Here is a 16,856-nt window from a genome sequence, read left to right on the forward strand (position 1 = left end):
CTGTAGTTGTTAGATATTCTCAAAATCCCTTCCATGAAGGTCACACCAGTCTGCATGCCTGTCAGCACTTGCACAGATTATTAATTCATTGTTATATTTTGCTTAAAATTGAGTTAGGAAGTTTGGTGAATAAATGTTTTGGGGATTTTTTTTTTTTTTAAAGATATTTCCTGGTCATATGTGCCATATTTTCTCTATGGTCCATACCACAGAATTTGCTTGTTCCTAAATTATGCCTGTGTTTATTCACATTCATTTATGCTAAATTGTTTTCCAAATAGTTTTATAAATTTACCTCCCACACCAGCAATGTGTTAGAGTTTTCATCTTAGCCAACACTGTAATCAACGTTTTTCATTTTCCGAATTTGGTAAGTTTGAAATTGTAACTTGTTTTATTTTCTATTTTGTATTTCCTTGATTAATAATGAGGATAAATATATTTCCAAATGCATGTTAAACATTCTTGTTTCATTTTCTGTGAATAGTCTGTTCATGTCTTTTGCCCATTTTCCTATGGGTTATCTGTAGTTTTATTATTAGGAGTCCATTTAGATATTCTATATATTAATCTCTTGCCAATCATATGTGCTACAAATACCTTCTCTGAGTTTGCCACTGTTTCTTACCCTGTTTATGGTATCTCTTTCCAAGGTTTAAACTTTTTATTATAGAAAAACTTGAAATACACAAAAAATAGAAAGGATAGTATAATATTAGCTTTGCCTTCTTTACCCTGCTTCAAAAGTCATGAACTTATGGCCAATCTTCTTTTTTCTATACCTGCGACTTCTTCACCTTATGTTGAAACAAATCCCATTAGTAATATAACTTCATCAACAAAATTCAATATATTTCTATGAAATATAGGGATTTTCCTTTTTAAACATAATCACAGTGGCATTACCATACTTGAAAATTTAACAGTATTAGATACATTGCATTCAATGTTCACATTTTCCATATATATATATATATATATATATATATATATATATATATTCATAAGTTTGTTTGAATCAGGTCCAAATACAGCACATACATCATGATAGGTTGATATGTCTTTTGAAAGGGTGTCCATGCATCCCAAGTATTTGGGGCAGTCTTGGTTGTCACCATTTCACTATGTTTCCCAGCACTATCCAACATGACCTGAGTTATCTCTGCAGCATTAGGAGCTCGTGGATTTAAACATACTTAATGTATTTCAGTATATTGCAATTATTATCCTTTCTGATGATCAGACTGTCCTGTGTTTGCCAAATAGGAGTCTGTTCAATCTGTCCTGAGTTTTTTGACACGACCCTCATAGGTTTGATAGCATAGCATCCACACTTCCCAGTATAAGAAGTTCCAAGCTCATCGTGTACATGTCTCTCAGACTTGAAGACGTCTTGGGACCATTTAATAAAAATGGTGGAGACCACAATATGGGTAGTAGTGAAATGCATTACTACTGGGTTTGGACTTATTTCTAGGCATTTTCCATGGAAAAATTAAAAAGTCTTATTTAAAAAAATACATTGAGTTTACATTGATAATCCAAACTCAAACTGTGAACTAAGGGATTTTACTACACTTTATCAATTTTACATCTTTATTCATTTCTCCCACACCAAAATCCCCGACTCTCAAAGACAGCAACATCATTTCTCATTTGAGTTATCCCTCACAATAATCTTATCCATTAACAATATAACCTTGGGCTACTTATTTCATGAAAAATGCAAGGAATGAAATTTCTGCTTTTCTGGCTCCACTATGAAAATCTAAGAGCTGCTTTAACTGTAGCCAGCCTGTTCATGTGCAATTACTATGCCATTTTATATCAAAGACTTCAGATTTTAACTTCATAATATTTTAGTAACCCATAATGTCTCAAAACTACAAGAAAGCAGCCCTTATGTGAAAATGAGTCTCTGCTGGGCATGATGGCTTACACCTGTAATCACAGTGTTTTCAGAGGCTGAGGCAGGAGAATTGCTTGAGGCCAGGAGTTTGAGACTAGCCTGGGCAACATAGTGAGACCCTATCTCTACAAAAATAAAAATAAAAACTTAGCCAGTCATGGTGGAGCACGCCTATAGTCCCAGCTTCTTGGGAGGCTGAGGTGGGAGGATCATTTGAGCCCAGGAGTCCAGGGCTGCAGTGAGCTATGATTGTGCCACTTCACTCCAGCCTGGGCAACAGAGCGAGAGCCTGTTTCTAAAATAAATACATAAATAAGTTAAAATCTGTACAGTCCTAGAACTAAGGACTAGACTGTAGTCCTCTATTAAGAAGCTTGGTTGATATGCTGCACTTGCCTATATCATAAAAATACAAAACAGGCCAAGTATTCCAGCCTTTGGTAGGCTAAGGCAGGAGGATTGCTTGAGCCCAAGAGGTTAAGCCTACAGTGAGCCATGATTACGCCACTGCACTCCAGTCTGTACGACAGAGCGAACTCCTAAAACAAAACAAAACAAAACAAAACGAAAGAGACATAAAGCAGTGTGTTAGTAATTGCATTCCCAAGTCAGTGTTTTTTTGAGCAGCCCTTTGTTTCAATTATTGCTGTTCTTTAAAAATCATCAACCTGCATTTATCTGAATCATTAACTCTTTGATCTGTTGGTGTTCTTACATTTAAAGATACACAGCAACTTAAATATGAATTATCCAAACCCCTTGTAGTAAAGCATAATCTCCACCCACTTCCAACTGCTTATACAGTGCCAATTCCTTATCACCAATTTGTTTTTCCACTGAAAAGTGGAAAAGGATGGAACCTTTTGTCTAACCCAAGTCGCGTTGGACAGACAGTTTGAGAATCTCTGCTGTAAGTTACCATGGCTGGAAGAACCCAGCCCTGAAAATCCAGCACCATTATGTAACACTCATCCATTCCTTTCTGCTTTCTAGTAAATGTTGACTTCCTGGCTAGATTGTAGCTTCATGGGCAGTACCATGAATGACTCACTCTATGACCCTAAGGCTTGGAACTGTAGGTCTGTGAATGCATCAAATAAATGGGGTACATGACATGGTCACAAAACAGTAACACCTTGATTACGACCAAAATTTTAACGAAAGAAATATGGTTTTTAAATGTGCAAAACTCTGTTAAAAGAAGTCATTAGGGTCTGTCACGTCTTCCATACTTGGCCAGCTCCAGGTTCTTAGCTCCTAATCGAGCAAGGTTTTAAAAAGCTCTGGATATAGAAAGCAGTTCTCTACCTCCATACACCTCTGAACCACAAATCCTTGCATTTTAAACATGCCTTTAAGCTTTCAAGCTTTAACATAGTGGTGCCTCATTCTCTAGTGTGGCAGGCAGCTTCCTGTTACTCATGTCCTTGTGTCCCTCTCGAGTGTGGGCTGTGTCTCACTTCTAACAGACTATGGTAAAGTTATGGAATGCCAGTTTTGAGATTAGGTGATGAAAAGGCTCTGGCTTCCAGCTTGCTCTCTTGCTTGCTCTGATGGAAGCCACCTCCCATGTTGTGAGCTGACCCTTTAAGGCAAGGGCCATGTGGCAAGGAACTGAAGGAGGTGTCTGGCCAACAGCCAGTAAGGCATTGAGACCTCAATCCACAACCCACAAAATTCAACCCACTGAACCCTCCCAGAAACCACTTTGAGCGATCTTGAAAGGCCTGGCAGACCTTGAGATGACTGCAAGTATCACAGCCTCATGAGACACTGAGCCAGAGAACCCAGGTAAGGCATGCCCAGATTCCTTGTTTCAAGCTACTAAGTTTTAAGGTAATTTTTTACATAAATAACACATTTGAGACAAATGAGGCATTACTATGCCACAGCCTGAAAACTGTCACAGTTACCTTAGGCAAGTTAATCTATTTTCAAACAGCAAGAGCCTTCCCCACCTCACAGACTAACTGCAATGTCTGTGTGAAGGAATCTGCTCACATACAAAAAAGTGAGCTTCCTTTGAACTCAACACAGAAAATTTTAACAGACTAATTGGTTTACCAATATCTTTCCAGAGGAATTTCAATTGAATTGTTCATAATTTATACTTTTTTATATTGAAAACATTTTTAACTAGTGAAAACAAAGGACACATTCAAAATCAGGTAGAAATCATGTTTCCTTTTAATTGAATACTTAATTCACAATGTTTCCTCTCTTCCTGCTACTCTGGTAATAATTAGGTCCCCACCTCTCAAGAACATTGCACCTGGCCAGACTGAGAGCCAGTGTGAACATGGGCCCCAAACCAGGGCTTTCGGAATAACAAGGAACAGCCAAGCCAGCCTCTCCCTTCACTTAGAAAGGGACTGTGAATGCGAGGGTCCAAATCTTCACCGTCCAAACACAGAAAACCAGGAGCTCCACACCAACATGGAAACCAAAATGTATCAGGAATGAAGTGCAGTACCCCTTCACATACTCAAGGTCAAGATGGGTTTGCAGAAATCGTATCTGACCATCTGGCCTCTGCTAGTAGATATGGCCCCACCCCAGCATTTTTAAGAGAATATGTTTTTGTTTCTATACTTGTATTATTTTCCCCAAGGGGTATAAAATCTACCAAAAGGAATATAATGAATCAGAATAAATCAGCTCACTCACAAGAAACCTTCCTGGGTAATGGTTTTTAGTTGCTGAGCTTATTCAGCACGTTATTTAAAAGTGGCAAAATTCAGGGCAATCTGAGAAGAGAATTCAAAAGTGGCAGCTACAGGTTTAGGTAGGACACACATACATACAACCCCCATTTTTTTCAGTGTATATGTCAAGAGGTCAAGACCCCTGATCATCAAAATAAGTTATTTTGTATATTACAGTGCACAGGACAACAGAGGGAAAGACACTTTCCTGGAAGGTGACAACAAGGCCTTTTTGCAAAAGGTCCACTCCAAAAGGACTGGAGCCCAGTGCCTTGTGGCCTTCATTAACTTGACCCCTCCTCTTCTTTGGTTGCAGTGGCCTCAGTGGGAGCTGTTTCTTCTACTTGTTCTGCTGGCTTCTTCTCCCTTTCCTCTTCCTCATCCTCATCCTCTTGGGGATAGAGGTCTGGGTATTTCTGCATGCATTCCTGCATGGCCCGGAACTGGTCTACACAGTCTGACCCCTTGATCTCCTCCGTGCTATAGTGGAAGCAGGAAAAGGCTGACTTAAACTGTTCTCCACAGGGACCGCTGGCCATTCCCCCAAGGCATGGGCAGTTCCAGTTAATGTTTCCATTTGGCAGTATCAATCCTAGAACAGGAAGATAAGCAAGGACAATGTGAGAGATGTTCTCTAAAGTTTCAGAAAATACAAAACTAGTCCAGTCCTCACAGGCTACTCAGGTGGTGCAAAACAGGAACTATTGTTGCCTATGGACCCACACCTCGATTTGGATTACATTTAAAGCCTAGCACATATCCAGTATTCCTTGGCCCAGCTGGGAGAGAAGCCACCAATGATATCTTTCTCCATGTGTGACACTAGTCTATTCTAAGCCACCTCCCAGTGCTCTGAGGCTGTGCTCCAAGAATTAAATACCGGGACCCATCTAACCCAAAGAGGAGGAGATCACTTGAATGGTTAGTGAAGAGCTTTTTGAAAGCCCAAACACTTTAAGGAACCGAGGTATTGATCTCCTCTTTCTAATCCCCCTCCTCATATGGATGGTCAGGACCACCCCACCCCCCATGCTCCCTGCCCCTTGAACCCAGCTTGCCCTGCAGCTGCTCTCAGAAGCTCAGCATAGCCTGGGGAGTGGTGAAGAGGAGGAGGTTGCTCCTTATGTACTGATGAGGAAAGATGTCCAAGACATGCGGCACAATGAGAAGCTGGTGGCCTACCATTAGTGTGAGTGCATTCTTGTGAAAATCAACCAAACTGTTAAACTGCACATATGTGTTGGGGAGGAAACAAGGTTATAAATGGGTTTTCATTTTCACTATTATTAATAGGCCTCTTACTTTTGACTTTTATACCTTTTCTTATCACTGAACTTTATTTACATCTAAATAGTATTTCTTGGTTTTCCAAAATGCTCTCAAAATGATGGCTTCATTTTCAGCTTTGCGACAGACATATCATTCATATAGAAGTTTCTTACATGAGTCTTATTAAGAGACTGAAAGTACTTTCTAAGAGAGCCTCTAAAATGTCCTGTGAAATTACACATGATTCTTCACTCCAGGGCAATACCGAGGCCTGGCGCACTGCACTAATGTCCAAAGTCCTAGACGAAACCCCGCCTGCCTCTCAGTTCCAGCTTGGGAAGCTCCACTGACCAATGGATCTGCTGTAGCTATTCCTGTCCTTTACTTGTAAAATGGGGATAGCATGGACGATGCCAACTAGTGCTGCCCCCTTAGCAGGCAGCAGACCCCCAGGACCATCAGCAGTTGCAGATCAAGTTCTCCTGCATTAAGTTATGCTTGGTAACTCACATAAGCCTTCTGACAACCTTCTGCAGTGGGTGCTACTAACCCCAGTTTGCACACGCAGTCTCTGGGGCTCATGGTCCAAGTGAGGACTGCAGACTGAGCTGGCAGGATTCCCAGAGCCATGCCCCTTCCCCTACATCTCACTGCTTCTTGACAGGGACCTCAGTGTTGGAAAAACATTTGCAAATGCTACCCCCTGGAGTTTCAAATCTGCTCACAAACCTGCATAACCAGTTTCCAAGAGATAATACTGACATTTAAAAATTACAACCCAGTGCAAATTGACCAGGTGGTTGATCAAAAATAACAAAAAAAATTATATCCTAGGTCTCCAGGAGTCCTTATTTCATTATTTCTTAGGGGCAGGTGAGCTGGAATGAGATACTTCCTCACAAAGCACATGGTGCCAATCTGCATTTCAGGAACACAATATAAATCCACACAGAGGGTACCTTTGGCATGTTACATAAAGCTCAGATGCAGTGTGTTGTCAAACATGCAGTCTAAGGCCTGAGGTTCCAGTCTCTGGCTGAGTCTGTCTCCGTCCCCTCCTGGGTCCCCAGTTTTCTCATTGGATCAGATGATCTTTAAGGCCCTCTTGATGTTTTGATTCTAGGAAAATTACTTCTGCCACCTTTTTTTCTTGGTACTCTTAGCTATTACAAGCACCATCTCAGCTGCACAGCTGGGTGCTGGAAGGCAGGTAGATGGCATAAAATGGTGACTTACTTGGCCCACTTAGTAATTTTGCAGTTAAGAGGTTGAAACCTGGGTCCCAGAGTTCTTTGTGTTTTATATGCTTCTTTGTACAAAGTATCACTATAAGGGGCTGCAAAGCTAAATGCATCATATGGGATACCTACCATCCAAGCAGACACATTGCAAGTGACAGAAGCAGGTAAAAAAACAACAGGGACAGTAAAGAATGGTGGGATCTGGAGGGAGCAGCCCAGTCTAAAGGCAGATACATTCAGTTTTTAATAACACTGTGAGGCAAACAAAACAAGGCCCAACTTGTACTGAAGGCCTCCATAGTCTTGATCAATTAATGAAATGTGCTTAATATGGATCTAAAGATAAGCAAGGTACTAGAATTGACATGTAAGTCCTGATCAAGATTACCCTTGCAGCTGTCTTTCTCAGAATGCTAACACTTTGCATAATGTCTGCATTTCCCGCTGCTCCCACTGGGTGCTGGATATATACTTTATGCTTTGACCCCTAGGATCAGTCAGGGCAACAAGTAAAGGGTCCTACAGAAGGAAAAGACACATCAGTTAGCATTTGAGAAATTCCAATCAGGAACCCATATTCCCGATGCGGCTGCTTCATGCTCTTCAATTACCAATTAGCACTAGAAGGTTAGTTGTCATCATGGACACTAGAAGTGGTTTTTGATTGGTGAACTGAGTACTGTACAATACGTAGATTGTTCATGGATACCGCATACACACATCCACCGCACACAGGCTGCAGTAGTAAGTATCTAGTGAGTTTAGCAGCCCAAAACTTTTGGAACAATGTCCTAGGCCTAAGCAACCACTGTTATATTCAGCCATTAACCAAGGAGTGTGCAACAGCTCTGACTAGGTTAGTTGAATCCTGCTGCTGGAAAGCTGTCTATGTCAAGTGACCTTTTCATGTAAGGTGCTTGCTGGAGCAGTTAGAGAGAGCAGGGACTTCACCAACCTTACAGAACAAGGTACATGACTGTCTACTTGCTAATCAAGTTGCTAGATGTGGCAGAATTCAGTCTGGCAACTTGTCTGAGCACGAGCCCTGTCACCTTAACCTACCTATAACTGCTGGAATCTACTAACACCCTCTCCCAAAACTTAACTGTTGTGCCAGGGAAGTACATCAGAACAAGGATGGCAAGCACAGTCCCTCAAACCTCCAAGGAAGATAAACCACTGCCCTCAGAGATAGTCTATGGCTGAGAATAGATACCTGAAAACTCGGCCTTGGCTAGGAAAACATGGGAAAGGAATTAAGAACACTGAGGTTCCCCCCAGTGCCCTGATGTGGGAGGCCCCATGTCACTCACCGTGCTCCTCGTATGGATCATTGGGGTCATCGGCCACCAGTTCTGCATTGCTTGGAGTTTCATGATCTTCTTTGGTTACAAATATGATTCGATCCTTCCCTAGTGTTTGGAGAACACAGGAAGAAATGTTTCATTCAAGAGCAGTGAGTCAGCTTTAAACCCAAAGCAGTCGCCATACAAACCAAGTTTGAAGACTGTCCCATATGCCATCCCTACGTGAGGTGACCATCAAACTGCTCTCATATGCTACAGGTAGGAAACAAAAGGGGATGGATGAGGGGCAGGGCAGGAAAAAAAGCACTCAAGAAAGTGTCCTAGGGGCTTACCCACAGGGTTCAGAATGCATAAAAAGTTGGAGGAAGACTGAGCACACTGGCAAAGTGAGTGTGCAGTGATGTGGGTCCTCAGCCTACAGATCACTACAGCCCACACAGCTGATGTACCCACAGGCCCCTGCCTCTGAAAGGCTGAGGACACGGGCAGTCTGAGAGTGCCCACAGTCAGCACCCCCACTAGGCCTCAGGGCTCCTAATCGTGGCCGGAAGAAGAAAGGGTCATGAAGGTGAGGAACACTGCAGCCCTTCCATTCCCCACAGTCCGAGAGGCCTGGGGACCATTTCCCAACAAGGATAACAACTGGAGGGGGACAGGAGGAAAAGCACTTCTCAGATCTTTTTAACTGTGACCATCTGCAGTTGATTTTTTTAGGACAGACCCCACAGTGGTTAGGGTCAGGACTGTGGTCCTGTGAGAACCAGCATGGGAAAGTCAGCAGGCCTAAAGTGCAGAGCACCTTGTTCAAAACCAGAGCCCTCACCCTGGGGCCTGGCTGCCGGAAGGTCTGAGGACTACAGGAAAACAGACCAGTGAGAGTCAAATGCATTTTATATTAGGAGCTTCTCCTCACTGGAGGCTGGGTGAGCACAGAAAAGCATATCAGTCCTGGCCAAACCAGGGTGGGTACATTAACTGCCTTACAGTGACCCCCTATGAAGTATTATCACGCTCAGCCCCCATCGAGTACAGGAGAAAACCAAGGCTGAGTGGCTATGTAAGCAGAAGGTAGGTCCTTACAGCCCTCTCCACTACACCTTGTAGCTGTCAACACTTGACCTCACCTTCCTAAAAACTTCGGCCATCAGCTAACCACACCACAGGTATGCGTCAGATATTCTCATTGCGGGCAAGAAGCACCTTGTCCTCGGTACCCCACGCTGCATGCGGATCATCAGTTTCTCCAGCAGTACCCAGAGAACAGACAGAGCCAGTCCATCTCTTGGTCCTCCGTGTGAGTTCATTCCTCCATCCTATCGCCACCCTGAGAGGGAGGTGGCAGCACCCCCTTTTAATGGTGGTGAGCCTGAGGCTCTGAGTAGTGACTTGCTGGGCCACACAGGACAGGATTCTTTGAAGTCTACACTGTTGGAGATCCTTTCTACACACCCATACTGCCCCGCACCAACATCTGCACAAGAATAATGATAGCTGACACTGAGCACTTAGCATGACTAGGCACTGCCTGAGAGCTTGTGCACCTTGGGCAATGAATAAACACAATAAAATCTGACCCAACCCCTGCCTCAAAAAGCTTAGAATCAAGTGAAATGTTTGCCAAGTAAACAAACAAGATCTTTCTTGTACCTTCCTGGTGAAGATGAATGACAAATTCTACAGAGCAACTGACCATGCGTTCTGATCCCAGGAGATCTGGGGTGCAGGGACCCTCATCTGGAAGGGGATAGGAGGTGCTATGCATTTAAGAAGACTTCTTCAGCTACGGCCAAAAGTGCGTGGCTCTGAGTGGCGGCTACTGTGGGCACAGAGGCCTGACCTGCAGAAACGTGGCTCTGTGAAAGCTGCAGGCATCTCTGATTACTTTATACTTTTTGTTTTCTCTTTATATTTAGAAAAGTTCGGTCACAGGTATGCTGAGGGGAAAGCAAGGAAAAAGGCTTGGGCCCATGCTTGGACTGATGTAATTAAGGAAGAGGCTTCTGGAAGGCAGGGGGCAGTGACAACAAAAACTGAGCGACATCTCCAGTGAGAAGGACAGTTCAGGGGACAGAGGGAGGGCACTTTGGTGCCTTACGCCATGCCCACACTGCACAGGGTCTCTTACGCTAGGACAGAGTAACAACAAAAAACCCTCAGCACACACAGGGCCAGGACCCCCAACACACTGGAGGTTTCTGCTCCCAGAGATGGTCTCTGCCACAACACCTTGCATGTCATCCAACAGAAGACTGCTTTTCCCCTGTGGCTGACTTGGGAAAGCTTTTGGACCAGGCAGCCAGGACTTGTTAAAGTACCTAGTAATCTTGGTAATTCTGGCCAGTTTCCAAAATACTCAAAAGCAATCTGTAAAAATGGTGAACGCTAAGTACAATGAGCTGATGCAAATTTCGCAACTCAGCTCTGGCAGTTTTGTTGACCAAGATGGCAGCTCAGCACAGCCCAATGGTGAGGCCCAGCCATAGGCACACAAAGCAAAGGGTCCAAATGTGGTAAAGTATGAGGCCTTCCTGGGGTTTGCCATACATAGAGAGACCAGGCCTCACCCAAGAAAAGCTGAATCGAGCTCTCTGCCACATCCATGTAGCTCACGGGCTTCACAGGTGACTGATACACAGCCAGGTTAGGAAACACCAGCCTAGCACAATCCCACTGAGAATTCCAGGTCCCTCCCACTGGGCCAAGTCCTCACATGTGCCTTCCTGGACATTTTCCCTTGCAGCACAGTTCACACTGGATTAAAGGTAGAACAGTAATAGCTGCATCTTTTATACATTTTTGTCCCATGCAATGTGTTTTATTATATCTGTGAGTTCACTGGTGGGTATTACTTTATCTCCATTTTACAGAAACCACAGGAGCTGAGAAACGGACCAAAAGACATGCAGTAAATGAAGGCAGAACAGGAACTCTGGTCTGAAAGATCCAGAGTGTGTCTCCTGCAAACTGTCCATTGCATGCCTGTCCTGGAGGGCCTCTGCTTTCTGGAACATTTAAAACTCAATTCAAGAACCGATGCAAGGACAAGGCTTACCTATTCCTAACAAATCTAAGTGTGAAAGAAAGAACTGGTCAGACTAGTCATAAGATGCCAACCAGTGGGACAATCAGCTAGACAAGTAGTTCTTATGACATTTCTCAGCAATTTCTCCAGAAAAATAAAATTAAAAGTGCTTGTGTTTTTATTTCTAAGATAAGCTTTAAAAGCAGTTGAATATGCATGTTCTGAAGGAGGTGGATAACTATGTTAAACCTTCTGGCTCACAGTGGCTTCAATATCACAGAGAGTCTGAGAACTGGAGTTCAAAGCTGGACTTAGCACTTCCCACTGTGTGAGCTCAGGTACCCTCTGGGCCTCAGAAACCAGGCCTTACCACCAGCTTCACTGACCTACCTCACATGGTTGGGGAGGTGAAATGTGTTTCTGCTGTTAGCTAGAATCCCACTCAACAGTAAGTTTTAAAGGGTACGTGGCCAGGAAAAGAGACAATCACAGGCTCAGAGATGTCAATAATATCTTGGAAATGGGAGAGCTGATGGTCGAGTGCTGACTTAACCAGTGAAGAAAGCTGAACCCAAAGTGCACAAGGAGGGAGGTCCCCCAGAATCAACTCAGTCCCCACCCCAGAACCTTGGTCAGAGTGGGGAACTGGAGGCCCGAGGGGTTACTCTGTGAACAGGACTTCAGGGTGGGGCTGAGAACAGAACTGACTGAGCAGTCGGATACCAAGACACCTTCCACCCTCAGCTGTTTAGTTTTACTTTTGGTAGAGCCACCCCAACCCATCTTTCTCTCACATCTCCATCAGCATATTAGAATGGCTCGATCTTCAAATATATCCAGAAAGAGCTGCATCTCTCACCTCTTGGACCCCATCTCCCACCATCATTCCCTCCACTCCAGCCATGCTGACCTCTGCTTTTACTTGAACATGCTGAGCACATGCCTACCTCTGGCTTTTGCACAGGGTATTCTGTCCTCCAGGAGCACTTTCCCTTCCCTCAGGTACCCTCACAGCGATTTCTCCCTGCTTTCACTTCCTGCTCACATGCCACCGTCCCTGACCACTGCCCATCTCCCTTATCCTGCTTTTTTATCTTTCTCCAAAGTGCTTTTCTTCACCCAACATACTATGTATGTTTACCACTTGATGCTCCCACTGGAATGTCAGCTCCTCAGAGGCAGCGATTTTTGTCTATTCTGTTCATTGCAGTATCCTGAGAGCCCAGAATAGTGCCAATGACAAAGTGGGTGTTCAATATTTGTTGAAAAAAGTGAATGGAGAAACAACTCTGGATTACGGCATGAAGACCCTAGTGTAAGAATTAAAGAAAGAGGAGAGAAACACGAACGGTGGCTTTTCAGTCAACAGGGACAGGTTTATTTTAAACAAACCTGAGGTGGGCTGCTGGCTGAGTCAGGTCAGAGCCACATTCTCTTACAGACTAAGAGTTTTTAAGGATTCAGGGTGAGAGAGTTTATCAGAGGCTTGGACTGCTTCCGTGTCTCTTTATTGTGCTCATCTGGGAGGCAGAGTTGTATGTCTGTTTCCACACATCTTTCTGCAGCTGCAGGCATATCCCCCCCAGGACTGCTTTTAGCTTCCCTATCTTAGTGCACCTGAAGGGAAAGGAATGTTCTTATTAAGGCCCACAGTTTTACTGGGGTCCACTGTATGAGGGTGAAGTTTGGCAGTTACCCAAGAGACTTTCCCCCACCTCCCTCTATGACCGAGGTGTCTTATCTGTGTTTTACTGTCTGCTCTTCCTGGCTGCTTATAGTTAGAAGTGATTTCCTTGAAATGCATGAGGCTAGAAAGGGAGCTGGAACTTAAAGTGCCAGTGTTTGTCCGAGATGACGCTACTCCTGCTCTGTCACCCAGTCCCAGCAGAAAGCAGGAAGACAGAATGGTTATCACCATTAAGTGAGCAAGACCAAAAAATCCCTTGGATGAGTAGTTTGATTTCCCCCATGAAAGGGGAAGATCTTTACAGGCAAGAATCTCTCAGCATATCCACCCCAGAAGGAATGCCCGTGTGTCCTGCAGAGGAAGCAGTTTCTTGTCTCCCATGGATGCTGACTCACCAGGATCATGTTTGAGAATGGCAACCTGCACTACGGACTTGTCTTCTTTCATTTTTGGCTAAGCTGATTCAATACACCTGTGATACAATTCCAACCACTACTTTCTGACACTCAACCCAAGAAAGAGATCTAAAGCCAGAGGGAGTGGTGCCTGTGGTGTATTTTGAGCGAGTAAAGTAAGGGGTTTCTAAGAGTTTGATAAATCTGACTGCTGAGGACTTTCATGTTTAGAATCTAATCCCTTTGAAAGATATAACTCCCGCGTACAGAATCAAGTATCTGTGAAGAACACACAAGTAGCTTTCAGACAGAGTGTAAGAAGAATGCAAGTGTTAGAAGTTTAGCTCAACAAACCTTCCTTAGCTCCAGCTCTGTGGTAGTACCTGGTGGTCACAGATGAATACGACACAGGCATCCAGTGGAGAAGACGGAAGGGGAGGGATCCTACCTTTGTCCCTGACAAAGAACTTCAGGGAGGGAAGGAGGGAATAGACATTCCAGAAGGGACCATCCTGGGCAAAGCCTGGAGTGCAAAAGGAGGGTTTTAAGTAGTGTTCGCTCACACACATTGAGGACTGCAAAAGGTTTTCTTAAGAAAAGTGGCATTTAAAAGGATCTCTGAAGCCTCAGGAAGCCTTCTCAGACCCCACAGAGCCGTTCACTAAATGATCATAGCATGCTGGGCTTTCCCTTCATGTCACTTATGACAGTCTGTAATCATGCATTGGTCTGGTGATGTTTTAATGGCAATCTCTTCCACCATGCCAGGAAGGCAGAGAATGTGTCACATTGCTCACCACTATATACCCAATGGCTGGCACATCACATGTGCTTTATAAATGTTGACTAAACACGAGTGGGCAGGCTCTGCATTAGAAAGAGGAAACTAAGAAAGAAACACCATGGTGCTGACACACAGAAGTGTGGCTAGCCCAAGGCCAGGGAGCCAGGATGAGAGCCCTCGAATGCCAAACCAAGGAGTTTAACCTGAAGGCTGGGTAGCAGGTGGACCCCTGAAATAAACTTGCACAGGCAAGTGATTCACTCAGGACAGAGGGCAGGTACACGCATGATTCAATAAAGATTTGGGCACCCATTGTACACCAGGCCCTGTGCCAGATGCTGGGGATTCCACAGCCCATCTGATGCTCTCAGCTTAGTGGGAGAAGACAGGCAGGAAGATGGCAAAAAATAAAAAAGGTAATTTCAGAGAGTTCAGGATGTGAAAGACACAAAGGGTCAGGAGGCTAAATTTTAAAGGATGAGGAGTCAGCCATGGAAGAGGTGAAGGCAGGATATACCAAACCAAGGGTATAGCGAAGAGGTTAGAGGCTGGGCAACAAAAAGGTGGGAAGAGACCAGGCTGGAAAGGCAGACAGGGCCAGATCACATAAGCTCTGATACGGTAAGGAGTTTGGGATCATTTTTTAAAAAATCCTATGGGAAGCATAAAGATCAGTGGGAAAAAAAAAAAAAAAAAAAGTTAGGGACTTCTTAGGGGGACAGTGGTATGGATAAGATAAATACTAAGGAAGGCCTATAAGTGAGTGCTTTCAATTCTCACTCATCTCCTAAGAGAGATCTTTGAACCAGGAAAAGATAAGGGCTTCATGTTTTGAAGGCAGATGGACCTAGCCTCCCTTTCCAGAGAAAACTGCCTCCTGTAAATCCTCAAAGAGAAGGAGGGTTTTGTTTATCAGCACAGCCTCATTATACCCAAAGGCTCAAAAATTATTTGCTAAATGAAGTAAATTAGAGAGAGACTTGAAATTAAAAACAACAGTGGTGAGGGCAGAGGACTTTTGCTTACGGCACACATTAAGTAGTAATCAGCGGAAATATAATAGTACTCATTAAAGAGTGAGTCTTATGGCTTTACAACCCAGAGGAGGAGAGGTTCTAGAAGCAGACAGGGCTACTAGGGAAAAGGCTCAGCATTTTAGGCTGAGCTATGCTCCTAACTGGATGTGTAACTAAGGTAGGCCACCTCCTTCTCTGGGCTTCAGATTGCTTGAATTAACTGATGGAGCTGGAGTATTCACCAAAGAATTTCTGGGTGACTTCCAACTCTCTCTGTAGCTTTATAACCATCCATCCCCCTTCTCTGGAGCAGAGAAGATGCTTCATGAATATTTGCTGTATCAGTGAAGCCCAACATCTCATTTTACAACACTGGAAACCAGGGCCTGGAGGGGTTAGGTAGGAGCTTAGGGCCAAGGAGTCAGTTTGTGGCAGTGTGTGGGGAGGCCCTCCGACCTGTGGCTTGGGTACTTCTGAGCTCTTGGGTAGAGTAACATCAAGGAAGCATTAGGTGGTTGGAGCTCAACTTTGGGGTGGGAGGTAGGCAGGGTTCTCCCTGCAACCCACTGGGCACTAGATTGGAAAAGGCTGTTCTGGGGTCACAATGCCCAGGCTCAAACCCCGGTTCCACGATTTGCTGGCTGAGTGGCTTTAGCCAAGTCTCCTGTGTCAGACTTTACTCTTCAGTAAAATGTGACCAGTAACAGAGTCTGACTTACAAAGGGCGCAGCGAGATCAATGAGACAAGCCAGGTAAGTTTCCTTGAACAGTGCCTGATAGGTAGCAGGGGGCTCAAAAACATTCCCGTTAGTAGAACTCCTAGCACAACTCCTAGCACCCCAGCACAGCACACGCTACCCCCAGTAGCAACTTTTCGGGACCCGCCTTTTAAAGGCGCGTGCAAAATGGCAACACGTGGGGTATGGCAGGAGCGGTAGTAATAATTAACATACATTCCCAGTTACGAGCCACACGCAACGTGCTCGGCATTTCCCGTGCCCCAACCCGGCCTAGTTTACGACTTCCCACGCACAGGCCCCTCTGAGGTCAGGGTTCGGGCTTCACTGTGACCTTGGACCAGTCCCGTTCCCCCGAGAGCTTCGGTTTTCTCATTCGCAAAACACGAGTGGCGACCCCCCAGCCTGCCCGCCTCCGAGTGTCCCAGGGTGGGCAACCGGGCCGCGCCTCGGGTGGCCCGCGCCTGCGGCGTGGTAGCGGGGCGCCAGGGCCCGCGTGTCTCCCGCAGGCCCTCGTAGGCCGGTCTCCATGGCAGCCCGCCCTCCCTACCTTCCTGCCGGCAATAGGACATGGCTGCAGCCCGTCCCTGAGACCTTGCAGAAGCGGCAGTGGCGGTAGCTGCAGCTTTACGCCGTGACCTCCTCTCCTCAGGCAGGGCGGGCGCCTCCGAAGCCCGCGCGGACCCGCCCCCTCCAGGCCTGCCCGCCGCGCGCCTGCCTCGGCGCCCTCTTAACCGCGGCCAGGCCCACCTCAGCCGGAAACTACATTTCCCAGCAGGTCGCG

At 45.1% G+C, this 16,856-nt stretch overlaps 1 protein-coding gene across 2 annotated transcripts; it reads right to left on the reverse strand.

The window, feature by feature from the left end:
* Nucleotides 1-4,078: 4,078 nt before the first annotated feature.
* LOC105477749 (coiled-coil-helix-coiled-coil-helix domain containing 4) lies at nucleotides 4,079-16,837 on the reverse strand. 2 transcript variants are annotated; one of them, XM_011734447.2, is made up of 3 exons: nucleotides 16,623-16,837; nucleotides 8,438-8,536; nucleotides 4,079-5,206 (listed from the first exon to the last, which is right to left on the reverse strand). In XM_011734447.2, the coding sequence occupies exons 1-3, from the start codon at nucleotides 16,642-16,644 to the stop codon at nucleotides 4,899-4,901; spliced, it is 429 nt and encodes a 142-aa protein (XP_011732749.1). In that variant the 5' UTR covers nucleotides 16,645-16,837; the 3' UTR covers nucleotides 4,079-4,898. The 2 variants fall into 2 exon arrangements, with proteins under 2 accessions (XP_011732749.1, XP_011732751.1); XM_011734449.3 differs by lacking the exon at nucleotides 16,623-16,837 and adding an exon at nucleotides 13,890-14,378.
* Nucleotides 16,838-16,856: the final 19 nt, after the last annotated feature.

The sequence above is a fragment of the Macaca nemestrina genome, chromosome 2 (assembly GCF_043159975.1).
Source record: "Macaca nemestrina isolate mMacNem1 chromosome 2, mMacNem.hap1, whole genome shotgun sequence".
NCBI classification, from domain to species: domain Eukaryota; kingdom Metazoa; phylum Chordata; class Mammalia; order Primates; family Cercopithecidae; genus Macaca; species Macaca nemestrina.

Coding starts and splice junctions, on each gene's coding strand:
- LOC105477749 (XM_011734449.3), bottom strand. CDS start 13,950: ATGCCTGTGTCGTATTCATCTGTGACCACCAGGTACTACCACAGAGCT. Junction 8,537..13,889: donor CAGAGCTGGAGCTAAGGAAG/GTTTGTTGAGCT, acceptor TCCAAACACTAG/GGAAGGATCGAATCATATTT. Junction 5,207..8,437: donor TGATCCATACGAGGAGCACG/GTGAGTGACATG, acceptor TTCCTGTTCTAG/GATTGATACTGCCAAATGGA.